Raw genomic sequence first — 20179 nt, forward strand, 5'->3', positions numbered from 1 at the left:
GCAGCCGAGAGCCGAGCGGAGCCGAGCCGAGCCCGGGGCCGGAAGGAACGGCCAGGCTGCGTCGGGGAGCTGCCCGAGCTCTGGCCAGTGGAAGCTGGCGACGTGGACGCGCAGGGGGGGGACAGAGGGGGGGTTACTACGTGCTTTTGATCGCCTGTTTTTTTTTTTTTTCCCTTTACGGCCAGCACTTGCAAGGCTCGACAAAATCTCGGGAAGATTCAGGAAGACACAAGCCGGAAATCGTGGTATCCATAGAGACGCTGTCGGAAGTTGAGGTTGCTAGGAGGCCTTGGGCGCTTCAACCGACTGCGTAATGGCTGAAGTCCCAGAGGATTACGATTCTGGCCCAGATGAAAGTCAGAAGCTGCAGCCTGAAAGAACTAAATCTCATGAAGTACATAATGCTAAATCAGACACCGCGCCAGGGGTAACCCCTGAGCTGCTCCCGGAGACAGACCAAGAGCCAGGGGAAGTAAAGACTAAGGAAGATGACTTTGAAGAGAGGAAGCCAGGCAGTACAGAAAACGTACCGCTAGAGCCAGACTGGACGCCCGAAGAAGAAATTCCCAAGGAGACCAACATGGACCTACCTAGCCAAGCTGAACCAGAGACACTCAAGTGTTGAAGTTAGAGACATCGTGGGGAGCAGGAGAGGATTTGGAGGTTCCCGTGGGTGAAAAACACGAGGAGCCAGACCTACAACCACCAGAGGTTTCAGTAGATGTGCTCACAGAACTGCCTGCAGAAACAGATACACAGCTACCAGCAGAAACCAAGGTTCCAGAGGCAGCAAGCAGCGAGTTATCAGAAGACACTGGGCAGCAGAACGTTCCAGAGCAGTTGCTTAGGGAGGAAGACAAAGAAAGAGGTCCCGGGCAGAACACAGCAGACTTTCCAAGTGAAAAACCAAGAAAATCGGTTGAAGAGGAAGACCTTCCTCCACCAAAGATCACCAAGTCAGAGACTACAGAGCAGATACAAGAAAAGTCAGAGCCACCTGAGGTGACCAAACCAGAGTTTCCAGACCAGACGCTAAGACCATCTACTGAGGAAGCAGATATTCGGGCTCCAGAAGAGAGTCCAATAAAGTCCACAGAGCAGATAGGCACAGAGGAACCTGAGCAAGTTGAGCCAAAATCCCCAGAGGAGAAACCAAGACAGTCAGTTGAAGAGAAAGTTCTTCCAGAGCCATTGGAAGAACTCACACTGGGCCTTTCTGAAACTCCAGTTGATGAAGCAAGTTTAGAGCTACCAGAAAAGGCAACGCCGGAAGTTCCAAAAAAAACACGAAGAGTATCTGTTGAGGAAAAGATTCCAGAGCTACTGGAAGAACTCAGACTTGAGCTTTCTGAAACTCCAGCTGATGAAGCAACATCAGAAGAGGTAAAACCGGATGTTCAAGGGGAGACACAAGAGAAGTCAATTGAGGAGAAAGTTCTAGAGCCATCAGAAGAGAAAGAACCAACAGGTCAGAAGGAAAAGCCAAGAAAATCGAGTGTGAAGTCTCAGTCAAAGAGAACATCAGTAGAGTTAAGAAAAGAAAAGGGCCCAGTACTACAAGAACAGACTGAAGCACAATCCCCAAAGGAGAAACTCATAAAATCAACTGAGGAAGCAGGTCAAGTGCCACCACAGAAGACCAAACCACAAGTTCAAGAGAAGTCACAGCCAGAACCAAGCAAACTTAAGTATCCTGTAGGCAAGGATGAGCTAATATTCTCTGAATATCACAAAAAGATGTCAGAAAAAGAATCTAACAAGGCTAAAAATGAGTACATGATAGGATCTCCCAGAGAAAGTGTCGAATCAGCTGGTACAGATGATGAATCTCATGAACGCCTCAAAGAACTTCAGGCTGATACCAGCGAACCATTTCCAACCATTCCTGCTCCAGAGTCTCGGATGGAACTGAGAGATTCAGCTAGTGAAAAGAAAGTTGAATTTTCCCAGGGGTTGGAGAAAATGGGACTTAAAGAGCCCAAGATCAACAAAAATATTAGCCTAAAATTTGAACACCTTAAGTGGAGCCCAGAGAGGGTTGCAGAGTGGATTAGTGAGCTAGGCTTCCCTCAATACAAGGTACACAAAAACAATGCTTTTTAAAGTCACATCCTCCAGTCCCATCTTTTCCCTCTCTACTGACGTGTGCTCGTGCCTCTTTTTCACTACAAATGCAGAGATGCCCTGGACTGTGGGAGAAGTAAATTTGGAGAGAGTGTGTGTGTGTGTGTGAGTGTGTGTGAGAGTGTCTTTTTCTGTCTTGTTTGTGTGGTGGTGAACCCAGTTCATTAGCACATATTAAACGTGCATGTTTAGCCTATAACTGAGAGATATACATATATACATACATAGGATTTCTGAAGAAAAGGTTATATTTGATTTTCCTATTCATCTCAATTCTCTTCGTTCCTTGAATAAAGGTAAAAAAATGTGTAATCCTCTTTCATAGAAATCTATATTTTTTAATACATTTAGGCAAAACCAGACCTTTCTGCACTCCTTTTGGTCACAGAGTCTCCAGTGGCAAACACCCCCTCTTACGGCCCACCGAAATTGTCAACTGTGTACTGTTAATCCTGTCTGCCCAAATATGTCATATGTGTACCATGTCATATGTACTATGAGCACTCAAGAGTATGAATGCATATTAGCTACCAGCCCAAATTGGTTTTATCAAAAATAGTGTACGCTTCTTAACTTATTGATGCCAACTATGGCATTAGGTTGCCACAAAACACAGGACCTAAAGCCTTTTGTACCTTTTGGACTTAAAAATGTCCTTGAGACCGAGCATGGTTGACTCAGGTCTGTCATCCTAGCACTTAGGAGACAAGAGACAGGCAGATCACCACGGGTTGGAGGCCAGCCTGGGTTATCAACTGAGTTCCAGGTCATCCTGGGCTAGAGAGTGATACCTTTCCTTAGCCCTGCCCCCCTCCCCCAAAAAAAGGTCACAGGAAGAAAAATTAGCCGCAACATGCAAAGGCAGATTGAACCCACAGCATGAAATGTAGCCCGACACTTGTATGGTTTTTTTGAAGATGTGGTTTTGCCCCTCTTTTCTTCCAGCCACAGTGGTACACGTTTAAGTACTGTTCTTCTTGTATTGACAGGAGTGTTTTACTGCCAACTTCATCAATGGTCAGAAACTCATCCACGTCAACTGCTGCAACCTGCCTCAGATGGGGATAACTGATTTTGAAGACATGAAGGTGAGCTGTTTATTAGGGTTCCTTTTGGAGAGTACTAGGACTGCGCTACCTACCATCTGCCCCAGACCATTCTCCTTACCCCGTTTTGGTCCATGGTGTGGTCATGCTCTCGTCCCTCGGGCTTACAGAGGCTGCTTCCTCCCTCTGTTTTGACCCCAACAAAGGTAAGAATTGTCACTTCCTCCTGTGTCGTTTACACTGTCTGGTTTTCTTCATCCTCGCTCTCCAGACTCCAGGGTCTGTTTGGTATAGGAAGCCCGTAAATGTTCTTCTGCAGTAGCTTCTAAAAATGGTCTTCAGAATTAGATTTGATTTTTTAAAGGGGTCTTTTGAAATGAAGACTGTCTATTTGGAATAGAATAATTTCTTAGGTTTTTTGTTTTTCAAGACAGGGTTTCTCCACATAGCCCTGGCTGTCCTGGAACTTGCTCTGTAGATCAGACTGGCTTTGAACTTCAGAAATCTCCTACCTCTAACATCAGAGGTCCATCTGCCCCTGCCTTCCGAGTGCTGGGATTAAAGGTGTGCAACACCACCACTCAGCTCAGATTCAGTTTGTTTGTTTGTTTGTTTGTTTGTTTTTTAAAGATAGGTTCCTAGTCTCCACTATTGTATGGTTTGAATAAGAGTGGCCCCCATAGGCTCATATATTTGAATGGTTAGTCATTAGGGAGTGGTACTATTTGAGAAGGATTAGGTGGTGTGGCCTTGTAAGAGGAAGTGTGTCACTGGGGATGGGCTTTGAGGTTTCAGAAGCTCAAGCCAAGCCCAGTGTCTGTCTCTCTGCCTGATGCCAGTAGATCTGGGTGTAGAACCCTCAGCGACCTCTCCAGCGCCATCTCTTCCTGCATGCTGCCATGCTCCCCACCATGACCATAATAGACTAAACCTCTGAGCTGTAAGCAAGCCCCCAACTAAAGGCTTTCTTTTTGTTTTGCTTTGTTTGGGGTTTTTGAAACAGGGTTTCTCTGTGTAGCCCTGACTTGTTCTGGAACTCACTCTGTAGGCCAGGCTGGCCTCATACTCAGGGATCTGCCTGCCGCTGCCTCCTGAGTGCTGGGACTAAAGGTGTGCACCATCACCGCCCGGCTAAATGTTTTCTTTTGTAAGAGTTGCTGTGGTCTTGGTGTCTCTTCACAGGAATAGAACAGTGACTAAGACAACTCTCCAAAGTTTTTAATTAATTAAAAATGAAAGATTCTGTAATATGTTTGCTACAATTCTTTATCAAGTCTTAGAACCATATTATTCTGTAAATCAGAAAAGTACACTTGTTAATAGTCAAGTCTTTCTAATTAGAAAGCCTGAACAATTAAAACACGGAATCCTAACTGAACATTACACTCATTCACTCAGCTAACTGTTGCACTTTGCTTAGTACTTACTGTATCGTAAGCACTATACACATGGATTAATCTAATCCTCAGAAGAGAAAAGTGAGTCCCACAGAGGTAAAGCAACTTGCAAAAGACCATTCAGATAAGCTTAAGATCAGAATGTAAATGCTTCTGGGGTTCATTTTCTGCTTTCCTGAATGTATATTCTAATTGCCACAGACTTCCATGTACATAACACAGAGAAGCCCACTTAACATAGATGGCCTTTCTAACCATGCACATGGCTGCACATGGCTGCCAAGAGCCACAAGATCAAACTCCTGTTCTTTCTGTGGTAAGAGAATACCACTCTTCTGTGTGATACTGGCATCTACGTGAAGTGTGCTGAGTTCTGTTGCAGGACATTTGCTCACACTGTGAACCCCGAGATTGTGTTATTTACTGGGGAAAAAAACTGTTTCTAGGTGTGGTGTGGCTCAGCCCTAGCACACACCTTTAATCCAAGAGCTTTCTGCTTGAATATTGTGAACAGGATTAAATAAAGTCAGCCAGAGGTTAGGAGGCAGAGCAAGCAATCAGTTGACCGGAAAAAAAAAAAAAAAAAAAAAAAAAAAAACGTAGAAAATAAGAGGGAGTCCGGAGGACAGATAAAGAGATGCACAGGAAGTAAACAGGAGGGACATTCAGTTTGAGAAGTTTTGTTTGAGATGGTGTAGAAGAAAGGTCTCTTTCTGGGACATCGGCAGAGGAGGAAGGTCAGCTGGGTGCTTTCTCTGCCTCTCTGAGCTAGCAGATTTTCACCCCAGCATCTGGCTTCTGAGGCTTTACTGGTAACCAAAGCCCTACAACATTAAGTACCAAGAATTTTGGCTCTTCATCATGAGAAAACATTTTTAAGAGTCCACCAAAGTCATGTTACTCACTTGATATTCTAATTCCAAAGGAATAATGCCATGGGGTATAGTCAAAATCCTGATCACATTTTTTTTTCTGCTGTGTAAGAAACAAGAGGTCTTAAAAATCTAATGAAATCCTCAAAAGTAAATGATGAACCTACTGGGAATCCTTATATCTGAAGAAGTTTTAATAAGCTACCTTTGGCATATTTATGTAAGTCATCAGGAAAATGTGGCTTCTCCTTGAGGTTACTAGAATAACATATAACTCAAGTCATTCAGTAGTTGCATAAAGTTTACTTGACATTTGGGAATACACCAAGGAGCCAACCTCAGACTATTACACACATTAACTTCCTATGAACCATACATTAATTTTTTTTTGAAGAGTTTTCCTTTTCTGAGACAGTGTCTGGGCTGGCCTGGGACTCACTGTGTAGCCCAGGTTATCCTCTAACTCACAGTCATCCTTCTGCCTTCCTTTCACCTGTATTAGGATTATAAGCATTGTCTACCACAGCCAGCGTGAATGGTCAGCTATAGCCAACCTCCTACTCACAGACAGACCTGCTTTTTCTTGCTTGGTTGGTTTGGTTTTGCAGTGCTGGGAATATGGACGCCAGGCTTTGAGCATGCTAAGCAATCACCTACCACTAAGCTACACTTCCAGACCTAACATGAAGCACTTGGAATTCTACTACTGTAATTACAGCAACTAATCCATCCACGGTGCCCCTCAGAGCAGCGCTTACATCAGGCAGGCTTGTTTATTCTAAGAATAAGTTACATAAAAGAACCACTCACTTGCTTCCGTCCTCTCTCTTGGAAAATGATTCCCCAAGAAAGATGTGGTGGGACATACCTTCCCAGCTACTCAGAAGGCTGAGGCAGGAGGATCTCATGCTCAAAGCCAGCCTGGGTGACTTAGTGAGACCCTGCCTCAAAACAAAATTAAAAGGAAAGTATACAGTAGTAGAACATCTGTGAAGCCCTGGGTTCAATCTCCAGTACTGAACAATAAGAAAAAAAGAATCTCAAAATATATGAACTCTGTGACAAATATTTGGAGAATAATATAAGTGAATTGCTTATTTAGAACAAATTATTTATGATTCTAAAGTGTAGCCTTGAACCAGGAATTGTGAATGGCTATAATCAAGCATGGTGGTTCATGCCTGTAATTCCTGCACTAGGGAGTCTAAGTAAGGCAGGCTGTTGATGAGTTCGAGGCTAGCCTGGGATGCGCAGAGTTTAAACTAAGACTGGCTCTTATAAAGAGACCCTGTGTCATGACAGTGAGTCCGTCAGAACAGAGCCTTATCAACGTCGTCATGCTGTCGTCATGCTGTCTCAGCAGCCTTAGTCTGTGTGCCTCGCTCAAACCAGTTATGTCGCACAGACTCACAGAGACTTAACTGTCACTAGATAAACACCTTTTTCATTTTAAAAGAATTTTTAATTTGTACACTTGGTTTTACAAAAGAGTTTGATAGTATCGTGTGTGTGTGTGTGTGTGTGTGTGTGTGTGTGTGTGTGTGTGTGTGTGTAAGGTAGGCCTAGTATGGGGGAAGGAACAGGGGACCACAGAAGCCAGAAAAGGGCACCTAAGTGCCTGGAGCTAGAGTTTCAGGTGATTGAGAGCCACAGGACATGGGTAACGGGACACAAACTAGGATCCTCTGGAAGAACAAAGGGTGCTCTTTTTTACATTTTTTAAAAGATTTCTTTTTACCTCGTGTCTGTGTGTGTGTCTGTGTCTGTGTGTGTGTATGTGTGTGTCTGTGTCTCTGTGTGTGTCTGCATCTGTGTGTGTGTCTGTGTCTGTGTGTGTGTCTGTCTGTCTGTATGTCTGTCTCTGTGTGACTGTGTGTCTGTGTCTGTGTGTCTGTGTGTCTGTGTGTGTGTGTCTGTGTGTCTCTGTGTGTGTGTTTATGTGTGTCTGTGTGTGTGTCTGTGTGTCTCTGTGTTTGTGTCTGTCTGTGTGTCTGTCTCTGTGTGACTGTGTGTCTGTCTCTGTGTGGGGTTGGCCTGTGAAGGTCAGAAGGAAGAACCAGATCTCCTGGGGCTGGAATTACAGGTGGGGTGAGCCTCCCCACATGCGTGCTGGAGGAGCAGCGAGGCTGCTGACTCACCTCCTCAGCCCTCTCCTTCTTCTACTCAGTTTTGGAAGGATTTTGTTTTATTTGTAAGTATTATGTGCGCACACAAGTGTGAGTGCCCTCAGGGGCCAGAGGCTCCGGGTCCCAGAGCTAGAGTTACAGGCCCGGCCTGAGCCTCTGATGTGGCTGCTGGAAACTCAGCTCTGATTCTGTGACTGCCGACTCATCTTTCCAGCTGCACATACGCCTAAACCAGCTTCTGATGCCAACGTCTTATGCAATCATGGTGTGTGTTTATTAAATAACCGATCTTATTCAAATTCTGCAGTGGTTCACACTAATTTTCCTCTTTTAAGATCTAATCTTGATGTACTTTATGTACTTTCGATTTAGTATGATGTACTTTAGCTGGTCTCATCCAGTATGAGATATTTTTCTGATCCATTTTTCATAACCTTGAAGCTTTTGAAGGTTATTGGTAAATATTTTTGTATCCCCGGGAATGGATTTCTCTGCCAACACAATAACCCAGATAAAGCCAAATCAAAAGTCTAGGTTTAAGGAGCCACGCACTCTCAGGTGACTCTCAAGCACCCCTAGAAGTGAGAAGGGGGAGGAAGAGGAGACATCACAAGGCAGGTCTGGGGACCGGAGCTTAAACACCCTGGAGGCGCTGTCTTGAGTAGCTCCACGGGAGGAGCTGCCACTTGGTGGGCTTTCTGAGAAAGGCTGGCTTTGGAATGGGGGAAGTGAGGTCAAGGGGAGCTTCCAACTGAACATCCCAACCTTCTTGGATATATGGGCACGGGTTCAAGTCCGGCTACTTCCTACTGACATAGGACAACTTGGGGAGAGGGAGTCAGGAGTCAATGAGCTCATGCTCAGTGGGAGGTGTGGGTGAAGAAGCATTCGGTTAACTGCCATCCTAGAGACCTGAGGGATCTGTTTCTTGAGGAAGGGAGAAGGCAAGTTGCTAGGAGACAAAAATAGGTTATTAATACTGGCCCTATAAACAGGGCTAGCCAAGGGGCGAGTGAAGATTGCCAGAGAATGGACCAGAAATGTGCCCTGGTTGTATAGAAGAGACAAGGGTGGATGAGCCAGACACAAGTGCAGATATGCACTACATTGGAACATTTTGAAAAACCAGAGGGTGGAGGGTCCCAGTTGCTGGACAGACCGTCTATCCTAGATAGGTGTCTGCTTGAGCCTGGAGAGGTGGTACCAGCACTGATGTCCCAGGAGCTTGGGGGGATGACATGCCAAATCGGGGGATGATGTGTTCCAGGAGTACCTGAGCCATCATATCTCCTCTTTCCTGGAGATGAGGAGTGCCTCCATCCATCAAGGTGTCAACAAGAGTTAAGAAATAGCAGAGCTTTTGATGAGTGGGCATGTGGATGAGGGAAGGATGAGGGAGGGAAGGAGACTGAGGAGCAGGGGAGGAGAACAGAGTTGAACACACCTGCAGGCTTCCATACCCTCTTTAATGCTAACCTGTTTTTGAGCAGGAGGAGTTGGTATTTGAACAGCCTTATGTGGATGGAGACAACACAATAACGCTGAAAAAGCCTCTATGCAGCCCTAAAAGCTGGACCAATAAAATGCACAGAAATTTAAGAACTCAGTCAGTGCTCTATCAGTTTATCAAAAGTGCAATTATCAGTGCTAAAATTCTGAACCTCTAGAGTTCCAGTGTAACAATAGCACAGAAAGGGGATGGAATTGTGAAACGTCTTTACATACCTCAAGTGGGAAGTTACATCTGACGCCTGTTTATCCTTTACTATGAAGCCTGTGAACAAGGCAAAACTGTCTGTATTTCCAACAGGAAACTTACTAATGAATTAATGAGCTGCCAGGGTGGTTGTAGCCTTGGGTGGTGGGGGCGGGGAGAACTGTTAAACTGTAAATCTATCAGTGCCCCAGTCATCAAACTCCATCAGATCTGAGAAGGATAAATTTCACCAGAGTAAGCGGAAGGGAGACAGCTTCCTGGCTACCTGTGCAGCCATCCCAGGTTTCTCCGTGGTCGTTGAGGACAGAGGTGCTAAGGCAGTACCAGTCTTCAGCTGCCAAGCCCAGAAGACCTGACAGATTTCCCTGGGGAGGAGGAATTTGGAGAGACCGGCCTACCTTGTCTTGGCAAAGTGGGGCAGTCCATTCCCCAATGTCGTCCTTGTCCACAGTCTGGACAGGGTCTTAGCAGCAGTTACAGCTCAAGGCAGTTTTCAGCTCTGTGGCTGGCTTTGCTACATTTAAAGCAAGCTCCAGGTGGAAGTTCTTCTGTGGCCATCCATCTTCCTTGGAGGAGATACAGGGTCCTTTCCAGGAGCTGGCATGTCTCTATCATGGGAAGCTATTTTATTAAATGCTATATTCTCAGATCTCTGGAATGTTTGAGGATCAGGGGATCATTATCTGTTAGGTATAAGCAGTTTAGTATCTCCAGAAGGCAAAACCCAGTTTTCACAGTGTAAACAATTCAATGTTTCTAAAATCAATACCAAGGGGATTACTCTTTCATTACAAAATCTGGCTGCCAGCAAGATATAGCCCTATACATGAATGCATGGAGGTGCAGCTTTAATACCTCAGTAAACCAGCATTGTTTTAAATCATATCTTTCATAAACCTTGGTTTTAAGACAGGACAGGAATTATCATGTAGAAATCTATCGTAATACAAAATATCATGGAGATCTAATGTCTCCTTGGTGGGCCCACTCCATAAGGTCACCTTTATTTAAGATGGTGAAGTCATATGACCTCTCTCTCCTCCATCCTTGTTCAAAATTGTGGCCGCACATGTGGCTGTGCTTAGTTGAGGTGGTGGCAGACCTTGTGTTGTTTCCCAGAGCAGTCCCAATTTGGAGTTACAAGGTTTAAGCTAACTTTTTGTTACAGATTTTTTAACCATACATAATTCCTTAGCTTTTTAAAAATTAGGTAGAACAGCATAAAATAACTTTCTCTGTCAGCCTATCAGATTCAGGGCCAGAAAATCCCAGAGGCAAATTCTGAGCCCAGGCATCTAGTTGTAATAACAATTGAGCTATTACCAGATGGTTTCAGTGCAGAATTCTACCAGACTTTCAAAGTAGAACTAATACCAATCCTCTTCAAAGTGTTCCACACAATAGAAACAGAAGGAACACTACCAAACTCTTTTTATGAGGCTACAATTACCCTGATACCCAAACCACACAAAGATGCAACAAAGAAAGAGAACTACAGACCAATCTCCCTCATGAACATTGATGCAAAAATACTCAACAAAATATTGGCAAACCGAATCCAAGAATACATCAAAACAATCATCCATCACGACCAAGTAGGATTCATCCCAGGGATGCAAGGATGGTTCAACATACGGAAATCAGTCAATGTAATACACCATATAAACAAACTGAAAGAAAAAAACCACATGATCATCTCCCTAGATGCTGAAAAAGCCTTTGACAAAATCCAACACCCCTTCATGATAAAGGTCTTAGAAAGAATAGGAATACAAGGAACATTTCTAAACATAATAAAAGCAATTTATAGCAAGCCAACAGCAAACATCAAATTAAATGGAGAGAAACTCAAAGCGATACCACTAAATTCAGGAACAAGACAAGGCTGTCCACTCTCCCCATATTTATTCAATATAGTACTAGAAGTTCTAGCTAGAGCAATAAGACAAGAAAAGGAGATCAAAGGATACAAATTGGCAAGGAAGAAGTCAAACTTTCACTATTTGCAGATGATATGATAGTATACATAAGTGACCCCAAAAACTCTACCAGGGAACTTCTACAGCTGATAAACTCCTTCAGTAAAGTGGCAGGATACAAGATCAACTCAAAAAAATCAGTAGCCCTCCTATACACAAATGATAAAAGGGCTGAGAAAGAAGTCAGAGAAACATCACCCTTTACAATAGCCACAAATAATATAAAATACCTTGGGATAACACTAACTAAACAAGTGAAAGACCTTTTGATAAGAACTTTAAATCTCTAAAGAAAGAAATTGAAGAAGATATCAGAAAATGAAGGATCTCCCATGCTCATGGTAGGTAGGATTAACATAGTAAAAATGGCAATCTTACCAAAAGCAATCTACAGATTCAATGCAATCCCCATCAAAATCCCAACACAATTCTTCACAGACTTGGAAAGAAAAATACTCAACTTTATATGGAAAAACAAAAAACCCAGGATAGCTAAAAGAATCCTATATGATAAAGCAACCCTTGGAGGCATCACCATCCCGGACCTCAAACTCTACTATAGAGCCATAGTAATAAAAACAGCTTGGTACTGGTATAAAAACAGACATACGGACCAATGGAATCGAATTGAAGACCCTGACATTAATCCATGCACATATGAACACCTGGTTTTTGACAAAGGAGCCAAAACTATACAATGGAACAAAGAAAGTATCTTCAACAAATGGTGCTGGCATAACTGGATGTCAATATGTAAAAGATTACAAATAGATCCATATCTGTCACCATGCACAAAACTCAAGTCCAAGTGGATCAAAGACCTAAACATAAATCCAGTTACACTAAACTTAATAGAAAGAAAATAGGAAGCACTCTTGAACGCATTGGCACTGGAGACCATTTCCTAAATAAAACACCGACAGCACAGACCCTGAGCACAACCATTAATAAATGGGACCTCTCGAAACTGAGAAGCTTTTGCAGGCAAAAGACACAGTCAATAAGACAAAAAGACAGCCAACAGATTGGGAAAAGATCTTCACCAATCCCACATCTGACAGAGGATTGATCTCCACAATATATAAAGAACTCAAGAAACTAGACATCAAAGCACTGAACAGTCCAATTAAAAAATGGGCTAAAGAGCTAAACAGAGAATTCACAAAACAAGAACTACAAATGGCTGAAAGACATTTAAAGAAATGCTCAACATCCTAATCATCAGAGAAATGCAAATCAAAACGACTCTGAGATACCACCTTACACCTGTTAGAATGGCTAAGATCAAAAACACCAATGACAACCAATGTTGGAGAGGATGTGGAGCAAAGGAACACTCCTCCACTGTTGGTGGAATGTAAACTTGTACAACCACTGTGGAAATCAGTATGGCGGTTTCTCAGAAAATTGGGAATCGAACTACCTCAAGACCCAGCCATACCACTCTTGGCATATACCCAAAGAATGCTGATTCATACCATAAAGATACATGCTCAGCTATGTTCATAGCAGCACTATTTGTAATAGCCAGAACCTGGAAACAGCCTAGATGCCATCAACGGAAGAATGGATGAAAAAATGTGGTACATATACACAATGGAGTACTACTCAGCAGAGAAAAACAATGAAAGCATGAAATTTGCAGGCAAATGGATGGAACTAGAAAATATCATCCTGAGTGAGGTAACCCAAACCCAGAAAGACAGTTATGGTATGTACTCACTCATTGGTGGATTCTAGATATAAAATGAACAATCAGACCACAACCATAGAACCATAAAGGCTATATATATATATATATAGCATGGAGGTCCTAGGACGACTATGGCTTATAATAAATTTCAGTTTACTCAATTATTGAAAAAAAAATAGCCAAATGAATAGAAACACATGAACTATGAACCAAAGGCTGAGGGCTCCCAGCTGGATCAGGCCCTCTGAATAGGTGAGACAGTTGATTGGCTTGATCAGTTTGGGAGGCATCTAGGCAGTGGACCAAGTCCTGTGCTCAATGCATGAATTGGCTGTTTGAAACCAGGAACTTATGCAGGGACACTTGGCTTAGTCTGGGAGGAAGGGACTGGACCTCCCTGGACTGAGTCTACCAAGTTGATCACAGTCCTCGGGGGAGGACTTGTCCTGGAGGAGGTGGGAATGGAGGGTGGGCTGGGGGTAAGGGGAGAGGGTGGGAGGGGGAGAATAGGGGAACCCATGGCTGATATGTAGAATTGAATGGTATTGTAAAATAAAAAATATATATCACAAAAAAAAAAAAAAAAGAAACACAGAACATGTAAACTCAGGCATCCAAGGCCAGTCAGAAACACACATGCAGTGGCCACATACACTCACACATCCAACTGAGCCTGAAGTAATTCTGTGTGGTTCCCATGTCCACAAGAACATACAGGCACAGATATATACATACATACAAAATAGACAAGACTTTCATAACAACAGCAAGACAAACAACTTTCTGTGGGAAACAGACATTGTTACCAATCATTTAGACTTTAAATCATGTCAGATGAGCAACTTAAAAATCCTGAAATAAGAGTTTACAGTATAAAGAAGCGTGTAAGAAACCATGGGAATAGACAGATGAACAGGGAGGGGGAGAGACTGAGTGCAGAGCCCCAAAACCCTGGTGAGGGAGCTCAAACCATGTATTCTATATTGTGAGACAGTCCCAACTTGAACAAATTTTGCAGCAGCCACCCCAGGAGTGACTGAGGATTGGGTTTAGACTCGAGCACTGCCCATTTCTAAGTGCATGCCAGAGACTAAAGACTAGGGTGAGGCATCCCCAAGGATAGCCTGAGGTTGAGCAGTGGGCATTGTGGGGTAGCCTTCGGGAAGGACATCTCTTCACACAAAGGTTCCCTGGAGCAAAGACTGTCTTTGCTCAAGAAACGAATCAGGCTTGCCCTGGTGCAGCCAAGGCTTGGCAGGGGATCCCGGGTTTCTGCACCAGATGAGAAATATTTTTGGATCCCTGGTAGCGGGTTTCTCCGCTGATGCAATAAGCCAGATCAAGCTGAATTAAAAGTCCAGGTTTAAGGACCAAGCGCTCTCAGGTGACTCTCAAGCCCCACCAGAAGCGAGGCAGGGGGAGGAAGGAGGAGAAATCACACAGCGGGGCCAGGGACCAGAGCTTAAATACCCTTTAGTTGCAGTATTGAGCAGCTCCAGGATCTCGAGAAGCCACTTGGCGGGCTTTCTGAGAAGGGGCAGGGTTTGGAATACAAGGGGGTGAGGCCAAGGGGAACTTCTAACTGAACAGTTGGTGATCAGTTATTTTGTGAATTTCCTTCAGTTTTAGTTCTCTAATCTTTCTCGTATGAAACTAAAATTGTGGGTGGGTAGGCCCTGAGTTCTTATCACAGAGGCCTTGCGTCCTTAGACTTGGGGACATGGTGTCAAGGGTTTATTATTGGAAACATGAAAACGCCACTTGAAGATGGCGTCAGCCAGGCTTTCTCTATGCAGAGCCACTGTATATTCTGCTTTTAGAAATGAAGTACAGAGTCTAGCTTGAATTCACGGGGAAGAGAATTAGGCTCCATCTCCTGGACAGAGGAATACTGAAAATGTATAGACTCATAGTAAAGCCACTACAAAGACAAATATGTTGGCAAAAATATTGTGATTTGAAGCTGTGTAAACGTTCTGCTCCTCCTTAGGACTTTGTCCACTGATTTTTATCATTTATCCTAAGATGCTGCCTGCACAGTTATTACTATGTTACTTTAATGATGATTTTTCTTTCCTTCATTCCTTCTGTGTTTGGTTGGAATTCTTCCACAGGAAAGTCTCCTACAGTTCCTTTTCCCTCACTTAAAAAAATCCATCTCATCATCTATATCAGTTTGGATTCATGGTCAGTTATTGTTTGGATAACAACTCGGTGCTATCGTTATTTGCTTTGTTGCTCAAAAAAATCCCATCTTTGATAACTGGGTGCATGTTTAGACTGAGTCTTGTCTTCTTTTGACATGTTCTCTCCCCCTCCATTAAGTGTCTCCTTACTTTTTGGGATTACAGGAAGCTTCAGGCTCATTTTGCATTTCCCTTCTTGCTGCCCTAGAATTAACCATGTCTCCCCAAAGCCCTGGTTATTTTTATCGGAGAATATTTAGTGTGGGCACCGGTTGTGCACGCAGCTACTGAAATGTCATTCTCCCAAGTAGCCTCAGACCCATTACACAGACGTCTATTTTGATATCTGCCTATATTTGAGATACTGACCTCTCTGACTCTTTATGGTTTAGGTTTGTTCTAGCCTTTCTTTCCTGCCTTCCTAGCTCCAAGCCCTGTTGCTTATTTTTAACTTTTTATGACAGTGAGAAGCCTGGTTCTTTCCATATATAAGCATGTGTCCCTTTAAAAGACAAGTTTACCAAATAAAGTGCAATGTTTGTGTACATTTATTTTTGTCTTTAAGACTTACATTATTGGGCTGGAGAGATGGCTCAGCGGTTAAGAGCACTGGCTGCTCCTCCAGAGGACCTGAGTCCAATTGCCAGCAACCACTTGGTGGCTCACAGTGCTCTATAATGGGATCTGGTGCCCTCTTCTCACATAAAGTTGTACATGCAAATAGAGTATATATATATATATATCACAAATAAATAAATCGTTAAAAAAGACACAGTATCAGTACAAAGCACTATTCTCCAAAGCTAAAATAACTTATATTAGCCTCTTTCCTTCCTACCCACTTCAGAGTAATTATACCTAAAGTTTGTAATTGCCCTCACCTACATTTCATCCTATTCACCCAACACTTTGACTTTTCAAGGTTTCATACAGTAAGGTCATTCTTTGTTGTGTGCAAGTCTGTGGATGTTAATAAATGCTTAGAGAACCATACAGAACAGTTCCATTGAACTCAGACTTCTTCTGGATCCGGTCACTGTCAGCACATCTTTACACCCTGATTCTTGACAGTCATCTCTTTGTCCCTGTTAATTCTGTCTTTTCCAAAACATTTCATAAATGGAAAGCTGGGTGTGGCTCACACATGCAATTCCAACACTTGAGAGGATTCGGCACTCAAGAATTTAGTTTTTGCTGGGCATCTTTAATCCCAGCCCTCAGCAGGCAGAGGCAGGAGGATCTGAGTTTGAGACCAGCCTGGTCTACAGATCGAGTTCCAGGACAGCAAACCCTGTCTTGGAAAAAAAAATAGTTTTACTAGGCCAGTTTAGTAAGCCTGCTGCAGATTTTTCATCACTCTGTTCTCTCACTGAAATAATTTAAGTAATTAGTATTCAAGAGACATGGACACACTGAATAAAGCTTTGTATTTCCAAGTTAGTCCCACTAAAAATATTATGCTTTCATTTCAGACAATATCTCGTCATACTCGAGAGCTTCTAGGAATCGAAGAGCCACTGTTCAGCCGCAGTATCAGCCTTCCCTACAGGGACAATATCGGCTTATTCTTAGAGCAAAAGGGTCACAGTGGAGTGAAGTCTGACTCCCTGACCTTTTCTGAATTTGTTGAAGCGTCAGGACTGCAGGAGTACGGTCCGGAGATAGAAGCAATGGCGAACCCGGAAGAACAATGCCCAGAAGAAAATGAGGTGTTACTGCAAGATAATGGCACAGGGGAAGCGTGAGGCCCTGCTGGACAAGCAGCCGGCGAGAAAATCGTTCCACTGAGCTTGAAAGGCCAAAGGGAACTAGCTGGGGCAGGCAGCGTGGTCTTTTCCGGTTTTCTCCTTTTCGTGGAGGATTGTTAGGATGGCTGGTTCCAGTCTTTAATCTTCCCGAGTCACAGCATCTTCTGTCTCTTAAAGCTAGCAGTATTTATCTTCCTACATAATTTTTAGAATTTGTGTTGAATTCGAATACACCTAGTACTAAGATTTATTAGGGAAATTATAATTGGAAAAAAAATGTCTCATCAAGGCATAGTACATAGCTCGAATCCTAGAATGAGGCACATGAAAGCCAGGAGGATCATGAATCTGAGGGCCAGCCTCTTAAATAAAATGGTTTCTAAAGATCTCTTGCAGGGGTTCTATGATGCTACTTATACGATGAGGTAGCGCTTTGCAGTGCTGCTGATGATTTGGGGTCCCCATACTCCTGTATGTTGAACAGTCTGGGCCTGATGATCCCTGGCCTGCATCAGATGAGAACAACTATAATTTTGATGCTAAGACAGAAACTGTGATGTGTCTTAGTCTGATTACAGTGATTCTGAGAATAAAAATGAAGGTAGAGGGGCTGGAGAGCCGGCTCAGCAGGTCAGAGTGCGGACTGTGACTATGGAAGGACCCTGGCTCAGTTGCCAGCATCAGTTCAGCCACCCGGAACTCCACTGCCAGAGGATTCAAGGCGCACTCCTGGTGTCCATGAGCATCCGACAACTGTGATGCTCACAAACTCATGCGGGCGAGCATGCTTACATAGTAAATAAGACCTTTTTTTTTTTAATTTGTTTTTTCGAGACAGGGTTTCTCTGCGTAGCGCTGGCTGTCCTTGGATCTCACTCTGTAGACCTGGATGGCCTCGAACTCACAGAGATCCACCTGCCTCTGCTTCCCGAGTGCTAGGATTAAGGGCTTGTGCCACCACTGCCCAGCTAGACTTTTTATTCATTTATTTATTTAAAAAAGAGCTTAAAGGGCTGGGGATTTAGCTCAGTGGTAGAGCGCTTGCTTAGCAAGCACAAGGCCCTGGGTTCGATCCTCAGCTCAAACAAAAACCAAAAAACAACAAACAAATAAACAAACAAAAAAAGGAGCTTAAAACAGTCCCCAAATATCAGTCAATTTCCAGAGTGTTTTTTTGTCTCCCCGGTTTACCATCTGACCCAAAGGAAGAAGCAATGGAGCCAGAAACATGAACCAGGTGACTAGTGACGTCAGTGAAAGAATGGACAGCGTAGTGACAGTGAGAATAAGCAGCCTCAGGAAGGAAGACGAGAGCCAGGGTCTGGGGAAGTCCTGCGTGCTTGGAGCCAGAAAAGAAGATGAGAACGACCTTGGCTGTCTGAGCGCCCCTGCGGCCTTCCGTCTGTTTACACTGGACTTGAAGAACTGGTACCAGCAAAGGGACAAGTGGCAGAAGAGCCATCGAAACATCTCCCTTGCAGCCTCGCGAGCGAGCCCTTTCCAAACCAGGTGGCAAGAACAAGGATGTGACGACATCCAAATCGGCAGAGCCAGGTTTGGAGGAGACAGGAGGACAAGCGTGAAAGGCTTATTCACGTGCTCTGACAGAAAAGACCACTGAGACTTAGACTAGGGAAATCAACCCTCCGTTTTCTCATCTGTCAGAAACAGCTGAAGAACCAGCAATGAAGAAGAGATGTGACAGAGGGGGTACATACAGGCCTGTCAATGAGGCCTGGTGGGTAAAAAGCTCGTGCAGTGTAAGCCTGATGACCCGAGTCAAGTCCCTAGAGCCTGTGGCAGAAGGAAAGAGACAAGTCCCTAAAGTTAGCACTGACATCTGTGTGCATACATGCACATCACCACACATGCACGTGCACATATGTGCGCACGCGTGCACACACACACACTAATTTAAAAATATTTGTGAGAAAAGATGCATCCATTCAGGACATCTGTTTTTGCAAAGGCATGAGGAAATGTTAAATATGACAAACCTATCAGAAATTAGAGTGTTCATAAAAATTGTCAAAAAAAACCCACAAAAAACAAAACCCCCAAAACTGTTGTTTATTCCAAGGAAGACTCACTGTAACACCAAAGGCAGAGCCCTCAGAGCAAGTACCTTCCTGGGCTGCAGAGATGACTTGGCGATTAAGAGCTGCTCATCAGAGGGCCTGGGTTCAGTTCCCAGCACCCACATCATGGCTCACAATCACCTCTAACTCCAGTTTTAGGGAACCCGACCCCTCTTCTGTCTGCCTTGGGCACCAGGCACATGCGCACATACAGGAAGGCAAACCACTCATACATATAAAAAATAATTGTGTAAAAAGTACCTTCAGGAACTAGAGAGATGCCTCACTTAGCACAACTCTGTCTCCAAGGGATCTGATGCTCTCATTTGGCTTCCACAGGCACATGTACACACGTGGCACATGCTTGCACACACATCTTTTTTTTTTTTAAGTGCCTCCTAATTTGACAAGTGGTAGTTGTGAGGAGAAAGATGCCCATGCAGTGCCTGTCTGGGCTACTGTGGACCTTTCCTGGAAAAGAACCCAGTTTGGAAAGTGTCTTTCAGGAAAGCTCATGGTTCCTGGAAGATGTGTGCTGTTCATCTTCTAAGGTTTGTTTAAGGGAAAATAATTTAGGCTTAGAAAGTAACAAAGCAGAACGTGGGAAATGCTTTAGACATATTTGAAGGGAATTTCTTTAATAAATTTTAAAAAAAAGTAACAACCTTAGAAGCAGATACAGTTGAGAGATGCACAAGCATTTGATTGGTAAATGAGAAATGATAGGGGGCTGGAGAGATGGCTGAGCGGTTAAGAGCACCGACTGCCCTTCTAGAGGACCTGGGTTCAATTCCCAGCAACCACATGGCAGCTCACAATTGTCTGTAATTCCAGTCCCAGGAGACCTGACACCCATAACAAAACAAGAGTGAACATAAAATTAGATAGGTAGGTAGATAGATAGAGAGAGAGAGAGGAGAGAGAGAGAGAAACAATAGGATCCAAAATGCTACCACATAGAAATTTGTATAAGACATACCTAAGTCTTGTGAGCCAAAAGGCTTACCCACTTGGAAGGAAAAAGACAACATTTCTATACTTACCAAGAAACAAAAATAATGCAGGCCTTGTGCCAGAAACCATCCCATGACATTTGCAGTGTTTATAAACACAGGAAGCCTGAATTAGAAGATGCCAGATAGCCATGTGATGCAGAATGCCAGAAACGCATCTAGATGACTGATTAAGGACAGCAAGATGAGGCTATAGCAAT

The 20179-nt window shown here is 43.7% G+C and overlaps 1 protein-coding gene across 1 annotated transcript; it reads left to right on the forward strand.

Annotated features, from left to right (window-relative positions):
* The first annotated feature begins 289 nt into the window (after positions 1-289).
* Samd15 (sterile alpha motif domain containing 15) lies at positions 290-17274 on the forward strand. The gene is given in 4 exon segments (XM_028876098.2): positions 290-607; positions 610-2079; positions 3114-3212; positions 16613-17274. Coding segments are annotated over 4 exon segments (2136 nt in total). The 5' UTR covers positions 290-313; the 3' UTR covers positions 16886-17274.
* Positions 17275-20179: the final 2905 nt, after the last annotated feature.

The sequence above is a fragment of the Peromyscus leucopus genome, chromosome 14 (assembly GCF_004664715.2).
Source record: "Peromyscus leucopus breed LL Stock chromosome 14, UCI_PerLeu_2.1, whole genome shotgun sequence".
Classification (NCBI taxonomy): Eukaryota; Metazoa; Chordata; class Mammalia; order Rodentia; family Cricetidae; genus Peromyscus; species Peromyscus leucopus.